General features: G+C 47.2%; 1 protein-coding gene across 1 annotated transcript in view; it reads right to left on the minus strand.

Annotated features, from left to right (window-relative positions):
• cacna2d3a (calcium channel, voltage-dependent, alpha 2/delta subunit 3a) overlaps positions 1-10,000 on the minus strand; it is a 161,179-nt gene that overhangs the window by 26,289 nt on the left and 124,890 nt on the right. The window contains exons 27-28 of the mRNA XM_062542042.1: positions 949-1,010; positions 237-281 (exon numbers count right to left, since the gene is read on the minus strand). Coding sequence (XP_062398026.1) covers positions 237-281; positions 949-1,010 — 107 coding nt within the window. The remainder of the gene's footprint in view (positions 1-236; positions 282-948; positions 1,011-10,000) is intronic.

Below are 10,000 nucleotides of genomic sequence, written 5' to 3' on the forward strand. Positions count from 1 at the left end.
GCTAGAGTCGAATGCAAAAAGGACTTTTTTAGAAAAACAGATCCAACCACATTCGATGGTCGAGTCAGTCAAGAGTCCATTTGGGGCCCATGGGGAGAGGAGAGAGTTATAGAGTGATGGGGGGGGGGGGGGGGGTGGAAGTAGGGGAGCAGAGGAGGAGTAGAAAATGAAGGGGTGAGAAGGTGAGAAAGAGGAAGAGAGGGTAGGCTGCTGTAAAAGCAACAACAAGGACTCACGTCATTATCACAGCTGATGGAGCACTTCCCATCCAGAGCGGCGCACTGCAAACAGAACACACACACACACACACACACACACACACACACACACACACACACACACACACACACACAAACACACACAGATAAACATTGGGTCTGTTTCAGTTGGCCTGAGACGTAATGGCATATATGCGGAGGCTAAAGAGTAAATCACACTGTGAATCTAACCCTGCTCACAGCCCATCCAACAGTTTTGCTCGGCGTCCCCGAGTGAGATAAATATTGGCCTGGGGAGGGCTGAGTGCAGAGGGCTGGGGGGGTCTCCAGCTGGCTTGTTCCCGTGCACATGCGGATGTGTGTGTGATGCTTCACGACTCCCTGGCGGCCCTGAACACATCCACTGATATAGAGCACCTCTGTCTAACAGCCTAGCACTCAACAGCTGCATCTATCTGTTCTACCACTGCAGCAAACACGCTCAAACACACTCAAATGCACAAACACACAAACACACAGACATGTACATGCACACACACACACAGACATATGCATGCACAAACATTCACACCCACCCACCCACCCACAGACACACACAGACACACACACACACACACACACACACACACCATTCAATTCATTCATATTTGTAAAAATACAGTATATGTGTGTGTGTGTGTGTGTGTGTGTGTACAGTATGTGTGTGCGTGTGTGTCTATAATGTGTTTACCTGTCTACTGGCAGTCCAGAACTTCCTCTGGAAGAACTCCAGTTTCATTTGGATCCCAACAGCTGCAACAGACAGACACATACAGTAATTGAATTGGGGGCAGGTGGGAAAGCCAGTAAGTGTGTGTGAGTGTGTACTGCTGAAATTGTGATTTTCAGGTCTTAAAGGCAATATATTAACCTGCATCCCCACAGACAGCCATGTAATGGTTAAGTCTAGCCTTTATCCACTACACCATCCAGCACAGTAATGATTTAAACAGAAAGCAGATTCGGGTTGTATTTCAAAAAAGCGAATGTGACAGATACAGACGAAAATTTGCTTCGGATCATAAAGTTCCGATTAGAAAAAGAACAAATCAAATAGAATGTATTCCCCCCTCTTGCTCCCTCTTTTTCTCACTCTATCCCTCTCTCTCTCTTTCTTTGTGTCTCTCTCTCTCTCTGTCTCCCTCCTTCTCTCTCTCTCTCTCTGATGGGTGCTGTGAGGCCGGGTGAGGACAGAGCTTCACACACATGCCTGCCCAGCAGGTAAGCGCTGAGATTTTGGAGAGAATTCAGCCTTCAAAAAGCACCTCTGCGTGGCATGAGAGGCCTTTTTCACTAGGAGCCAAAGAGGGATATAGGAATTCACCACAGTCACACACACACACACACACACACACACACACACACACACACACACACACACACACACACACACACACACACACACACACACACACACACACACACACACACAGCTATAAAGGCAAATATAGTGCACCCTACTGACACTTCTGCTATGTTTCATATTTTGACACACTAAGAAAGATAGATATGCATGCATATGCATACACACACATATACAGAACCAACATATACAAACCCCAAAGTACAGATTCTTCGATTATTTTGCGCACTCACACATATACACAAACACACACATACAGAGGCCTGTAAGCACTGACCAGCTGGCCCTACCCCAAACACACACACAAATATTCTCTCTCTCTCACACACACACACACACACACACACACACACACATGCAAACAAACACAGAGAAACAAACACACACACATCCACACACTGCCCCCTGCTGTTGGCGTTATCCTATATGGCCATCGGGTCTGAGCTTGTTTGGCCGGCGGGTTTGAGCCAGCATGGGGGCTGTCCATGGCTCCGAGTCTCACAGCAAAAATGTTTACTGAGGGCCCCGCTCGCCCACCCCACCTCACTGCCCCCTCCTCCCACTCCCGCTCCCGCTCCAGCCTGCCTGCCAGCCCGCCCGGGGAGCTGAAGCCGGGGGCGCTCCCTCTGCCTCTCCCTCTGCTCCTCTCGCCCGGCGGCACCAGAGGAGCCCAGACGCGCCGCGCCGAGGCCGTGAGGCGGGGGGAACCGCAGCTGATGCCGGAGCAGGAGCAGCAGCCCTTAGAGCACATATGGTCTGGGGATTTCATGCTCTCGCGCGCGCGCGCGCCACAAACAGATGCCCTTTGTGCTCCGCTTCTCTTTTACGGCCGTGTTTCTCAGGGCCCTGGAAACGACTTCAGTCACGACGGAGAGACACGGAGAGACGAGGGAATCACGTCATGCTATAAAGGACGAGGGCGAAATGAAGAGAAGACAGACAAGAGGGGGCACTGCGAGGGCAGCACAGCACCAACCGTCAGATAAATATTTATCAGATGTATGTCCTTGGAAGTTATTGTGCTCTGTTATTGATTAATGCTCCTGCTGTTGTATGTGAGCATGAAATGCACATTGCAGGTGAACCAGCACTTTCAATTAGCCATGGCCCTACACAGAACAACAAACAAACAAATACACATGTGGGATAAATAACATCAGAACTTGCCTGAAAAGAAGCAAGTCTATCCAGAGGATATCACACTAAAGCGCTCCGATTATAGGAATACAGGAGTGCACGGACACCTTCTGTCACTTGTCCCACACATCAGTGCCAAAATGTTGAACTGACAAGCTTTTGATAAGCTATGGATTTTACTGAGAGGTGCCAAAGGATTCTGCGATCTAGGGAGGGAGGGATGTATTGAAAACTATGCAAAGTAACTGAACGTCGAAAGCGGAATGCACCTCATGCCTACGTGCAGAGGCCTTTGACAGTTATGTCACCCTCTGATAGTTGACTCTGATTGTAGGCCTAGGCCACCCTCATGTTAGCACATACGGTCCTATCTAACCATCAACAAGTGGGTCACACTAATTTACTGTGATTAGAGCGATGACACTGATGATTTTAAAATGACTTTGTGCTGATGAGGTCATTTCTTGATGCAGTTTCAGTCTGGGTACATTTTCCACAATTCTGCAACGTGCAATCGCATACTTGCACTATATCTCAGGGAGAAAGGGTACCTCCTACTCACACTTAAAAATAAACACATTCCATATCTCCTTATGATTCACAATGAGTCACATACAGTACCATCAGGTACTGATGCATGCAAGTCTCTCTCTCTGTGTGTGTGTGTGTGTGTGTGTGTGTGTGTGTGTGTGTGTGTGTGTGTGCGTGTGTGTGTGTGAGTGAGTGTGTGCGTACCCAGTGGAGAGTGTGCATGTATCTATGTGTGTGAGAGAATGGTGAGGAGTGTGTGTGTGTGTATGTGTGTGTGTATGTGTGTAGGAGCACATTGCTAAGTGGGTCATGCCTGCCTTGATTCTAATCAAGTTGTCCATTATCACAGATGGTAGTTCAGTGCTATGCTCCATCACCCAGTTGTCTCTGTGCTGTGCTCCCTTAATGTGATGTAATGTCTCCCACACCCCAAACCGCTGCACCTACAGCCATCAGCCCGTCACTTCAGCGGGGCCAGACCCACATCGGAAGTGAGGGCAGTTGATTCACAATGCAGTTTTGTGGGGATACACTTCCTCAGGAAGAGAGAGAGAGAGAGAGAGAGAGAGAGAGAGAGAGAGAGAAGAGAGAGAGAGAGAGAGAGAGAGAGAGAGAGAGAGAGAGAGAGAGAGAGAGAGAGAGAGAGAGAGAGAGCACTAGCTCCTCCTGCATTTATACACACAGATATTCAGGGCATGGCCATGGGCATGAAATTTCACCACCCGGGCCCTTGCTTCCAAAAACAGGCTCGGAGGAAGAGCCTCCTTCTCTAAATGGCACCATTTTGTTATTTGGGCGGCGAAATAGGCACGGCCCGCCGCTCGGCAGATGGGGCTCACTCTGAGCAAACAGGCCAATTTGATCTGCTTCCAAACACCACAGGGCTCCGGGCTCAGATCCTGGCCTTGGGAACACACCTGGATCCCTGCAGGATGGTCAATAAGGGATCGTCTGACGCTCTCCTACCGCTCTCCTACCGCACGTCTGCCGCACGCCTGCCGCACGCCTGCCGCCTATAGGATCCGTGTGGATCCCACGCGCTCATGGCACGAGAGACTGACGCTGCTGCAGAAGTGGAGAAGGGTTGTTGCATTAAGTGAAAGAATTATAGCGAAAACAAAAATGTGACTAAATTCTTCGTTCTGATTTGCCTCTAGGCATTTGGCTTAGCTAGCTAGTGTGTATCACAGCACAGAGGGTCTACACAGGGGTGCGTAACTGAAGTGTTCCATTTGTGGAGCGTATGCTACAACAATTAGCTTACACTGTAATCAATGGCAGTGACTACACCAGATGTGAAAGCAGAGCTTACATTTCGAAAAAATTAGACCAGTCTTGTAAAAGTGTTCCACGCCGTGAACGGAGTGCTTCACTGCTGACCTGGTGTAGCCTGGGCCTTAGACGGGTGTTCAAAACATCCATTTGTTTAAGATCATGTACTTCTTTGGAGCTAGACAGACATGGACAGACGTGGACAGCAGTGGACAGCGGAAAAGGGAGAGGGATTTCTGAGCCACTGCCAGACTGTCATCAGTTTCAGGCAGAGTCTCTGCCATCCCTCATCGGCGCATCCGCGGACGTGTCCATCTTGAGCTACGGAATTCTGACCGGGGATTCTGTCGGCTTCGATGACTCCTGACGCCTGAGTGGCCTTTAAACGTGAGGAAATACCTGAGGGGCCAATCGCTTCACACCCAGCAGCTATACGGTGACATAAACACCATCCCCCCTCCGTACTTGCCCCGATGGATGTTGTTAGATGAGGATGGCTAAGATAAAGAAAGCACATTACTGTGTGGAAAGTCAACACCGTGCAAATAGCTCTTTAAAATGTGTCCGTGTCCAGGGAATGCAGAAATACTCCAGACACCTCCCTTGACTCAGTGGGGTGGGGAGGATGTCTGGGCTGGGTGCAGTTAACACGCTGACGCCACAGCTCTCGGTCCTTTGGCCCTCTGCCTCTCCTGCTAAAAAGACGAGCCGACGGGCGTTGATCGAGAAGATAGGGAAGGGTTCTGAGATAAATCGCCCCCCCCCCTGCGCGGACGTGCTGACAATGGCGGCATTCTGGCCATGCATGCGCACGCCCTCAGGAGCGCCGTGTGCGTCTCCGTCCGTCCGCATTTAGCCCCCCCGCACCGTGAGAACAGGTGCAAATTAGCTCGTCAGGAGCGAGGGCCAGCGACTTTCAGCTGGAGTATTTTAAAGAGCGGAAATGCCGGAGCCAGCAGGGCAGAGCTAGAGCGCTAATTTAGGAGACGGGGAGGAGACACACACACAAACACACACACACACACACACACACACACACCAACACACACACACACACACACACACACACACACACACACACACACACACACACACACACACACACACACACACACACACACACACACACACACACACACACACGCCTTTAAAGAGGAATAGAGACTTAATGTAAATTCAGGATGTGTCCACCTATTCAAGACATTGATATCCAGAGCAGGAGATCTCTGTCCCAATGTCCGTGGCCTGTGACATAGCGTTGCATGATATGGGGGAAATGTCTAATTGTGATTTTTTTTTTTTTTTTAAAGATTATTTTTTGGGCTTTTTATGCCTTTATTTGGACAGGACAGTAGAGAGAACGACAGGAAGTGAGTGGGAGAGAGAGTCGGGGTGGGATCTGGAAAGGACCACGGGGCGGGAATCGAACCCGGGTCGCCAGCGTACGGTGCAGGTGCCCCAGCCAGTTGCGCCACTGCCGGGGCCTAATTGTGATTTTCTCTGACCGATATTGCGAACTTCACTGTCACTTCACACAAGGAATGAATATAAAAATAATAGATGTGACAAGATTGACTAATCGAGTTGCTAGTTGCACAATTACATAATGGAATTAGTTCAAATTGTAATTTTGATAAAAAAAAAAAAAAAAAAAAAGGGCAGGCCTATTGTGATCGATGGCTGGACAGAATAGGAATAGGAAAATAAGAGATGAATGTAGAGAGAAGATATGAATGATGGAAACTACTGTACATGGTCCTGACATTCCACTAATTGAACATCTCCCCTGGGGTCTGGCAAAAGAGAATATTGTAGATTATAGATTATCGATATTCAATCCAGTGGATTAGGGATTTTCATTAACAATAGACATGATTGCAGAGACAGGGCCTCACCCGAGCTGACCGTGTTCCTTCTGCTTATGTCGAAATGTGTGTGTATGTAAAGCATATCTCTGTGTGTGTGTGTGTGTGTGTGTGTGCAGTATTAGTGAACGCATGTATTCATTGCAGACAACAGATGTAGGCTATCTGTCAAACTCCACTGGTACATTTCAAACAGCGTCCCTACTGCAGCGTAGTGCTCAGATCATACTGCTTCGCTAAGGCACTCTTGCCCTCTTAAGCAGATTGCTTTCCCATCACTATGGATATTGCTTTTCCATACAGTCGATTTTCACAGAGGAGGGCAAAATGTCAACGCTGGGATTTCCAGTGCGGGGGTCTGGGTTCTGTACGAAGGCTTAGCCACTGCGTCCCGCGACAAGGAGAGCGGCGTAAATCTCTCTGACGGAGCGCGAGACGTTCTTCCGTGAACGCTTGACTTGGAAAAGAGGTTTAAATCTGCAGTGTGGTCAGGACCGGAGGACTTGTCACCAGCAATGAGCTTTACGCAGGGCTTGCAGCAGACAAGAGTGTGGACTTAGCATGGAGGTGGCGAGGCACCCTGTGAAACGGCAGTTAGCTTCAGGGTTCGCAAACTCACCATGACGGGTGCTAACTCTGGCCACTCACCCTGCAATCTACTGGACGCAGCAGAATGACCAACCGAATGCAGACCCTGCATGTCCAGACCCTCGGGCATAGGAAAAGCAAGCACCGAAGAGAGTCAGAGAAACCGACACAAAAACACGACAATGTCCTCAGGTTCATGAGCACCATCATGGATTTCACATTCCTGTGATAAAATAGGCTCTGGGGGAGCATCTTGCTGATTACTGGTTAATAGCAAATGATTAACCATCAATCAATTAATGACTAATGAACTAATGGTCAACTAAGCTGATTAACCTTTATGGCAAATTGGAGTCAGATTGGTCAAGAGATTATTCTAATTTAAAACAACGTCATCAGGGCATCGGATAAAACAGAGTGTGCATTCACTGGGACACTTGGATGACAACAGGTCCAGACCTGGGCCCGTATTCACAAAGCATCTTATCTTACCACTAAGAGTACTCCTAAATCGCGCTAGAAGATTTTAGTTAGGAGTTTTCCCTTAAAAGTTATTCACAAAGCCTTTCAGACCTACTTTTAGTAAGGAGAAACGCCCACTCCTAAACTAAAAGTGAGTCTTCGTTGCTATGGTTGACGTCATTACTCATGCACGAGCTTGATGAAAGTGACCGTCTTGATTGGCTGGTGATTATAACGCGGGAATGATGGCAAACCTCCCCTACAATGACGAGTTGAGTGACAGGTGTTAGGTCTTAGCTGATGAGAATGCGTGCGCTATGTCGGGCTGTGAAGGATGGAAGATGATGAATAAATCATAGCCTTAATGAATAAAGAGTAAAGCAAGCCTAGGCTTAATGAAACACTATGGACTGGAGCAGTATCTTTGCAACATTTTTTAAATTAATCTGTATGAAAACACGTAGCCTATATTTGCAAAGAGGAGAATTAAGCGATTTAATTTAATTAGGCACAATGAGACGTTACATTTAGTTCACATGCAATGGTGGTTTTGGTTGTCGGTGGCATTATTGCATTTGCATCCTTAGTTGCAATGCACATTTATTCCCTTGCATGACAGCGAGCTCCTGCACTGCACGGTCATTTCAAAACATCGCGACGTGAAATGCCACTAAAAGCGGGTTGTGAATAGGTCTTAGTGAGTTAGAAGTCCTCTCGAGTTCTTTTACGCTGTCCTAGACTTAGGAGCTACTTTTAGGCTTAGAATGCTTTGTGAATAACTTTTAGTGAAAAAAAATAGGAGTCATAAAGTTAGGAGTGACACGCCCATTATTTTTAGGAGTTCCTCCCTAAATTCGCCAGTTAGGAGCTACTTTTAGTCTTAAAATTCTTTGTGAATACGGGCCCTGGTGCATGTGAGTGTGAGAAACCCTTGCATTGACAAGACCGCTTCTCCAGGTTCATGGGCAAAATCATGGATTCAAATGTTCAATACTTGATATAAATATAAAATAATTAGCATTTATGTCTTCCCTTCATGTTGAACAAGATTTATAAGAAAATAAAAAATATGATATACTGTAACAAAAAAGATGACAAATTGATAGTGATTTGCTCTTTAAATGTGTATTTATCTGAGCTAATGAACATGGCTTTGTGCATACCTCCTATGTACTTTAATGTTCTTGCCATCCTTGAACAAAACAATTTACATACAAACACATATCCACATATAGGCAAAAGGATAGAAACAACACATCCAACAGGTCATACACGCATTTACATATTACTACATCTACAAACTTATAAAGCGGACCCTGTGCGTGTATTGAAAGTGGGTCAGGAAGAGTGTTTATATGGATCGGATGGTAATAATCCCTTTTTACGGCATCCCTTCCCATAGCAGATCCTGGGGTAAAGTAATAGGCTTTATAAAAACCTAAGTATGTGTGTGTGAGTGTGTGTGTGTGTGTGTGTGTGTGTGTGTGTGTGTGTGTGTGTGTGTGTGTGTGTGTGTGTGTGTGTGTGTGTGTTGTCTGTGTAGTAATTCATTTAAAAAAATCCCAGGCCTTGAAAACCTAATCCCACCCTTATTATAATTGTGCCGAGCAGAAACGTCACTCTCCCCTAAAACTCCAATGAATATGTCAGTCCAGTCTGCTCCTAAGTCACCTCGCCCGCACCTGTGACATCAGTGGCACACACTTGTCATCCGGCACCTAACCAATCTGATTTGAGATAATCCGTCCGGATTAAGCCCATAAATATAAACATATTTCTCACAAGCAAATCCTCAAACGGAACAAAATGGAGTGAGATTGGGCTCAGTAAGACGCTGCGGTGTGGACAGGTAGAACATGTTCCCCCTTCACACACACACACACACACACACACACACACACACACACACACACACACAAGCACACAAGCACACAAGCACACACACTGCGCTCCGGGTGAGGTTAAGAAGACAGTTTATGCTACCGCTGAGATTATGTAACCTATTTCTCCGGAAGATATCATAGCGAGTAACCCAATCAAAACAGACTCACACACACACACACACACACACACACACATACACACACACACACACACACATACACACAAATGCTGTGTATTCTCTCTGACCAATGTATATGCACAGAGACAGGCATGCACAGAATTTCACACATGCATTAACATGGACAGACATGCATACACACACGCACACAGGAATTCTCACACACACAAAAATGGAGGCACGTGCAGACCTACACACGAGCACACAAGCGCACACACATGATCACACATCCCCAACAGTGTACCCACACACACACCCACACATGTTCACTCTTCAGAGCCGGGGCCAGCCTCTCTCTCCCTCTCTTTCTTTCTCGCTCTCTTTCTCCATCCATCCCTCTTTCTCTCCCTCTCCATCTCTCTCTTTTTCTGTTACTGTTACTCTCTCTCCCTCTCCATCTTTCTTTGTCTCTCCCTCTCTTTTTTCTCCCTTCTCTCCCTCCTTCTCTCCCTCTCTATCTCCC

This window comes from Sardina pilchardus, chromosome 7 (assembly GCF_963854185.1).
Source record: "Sardina pilchardus chromosome 7, fSarPil1.1, whole genome shotgun sequence".
Taxonomy (NCBI): Eukaryota; Metazoa; Chordata; class Actinopteri; order Clupeiformes; family Clupeidae; genus Sardina; species Sardina pilchardus.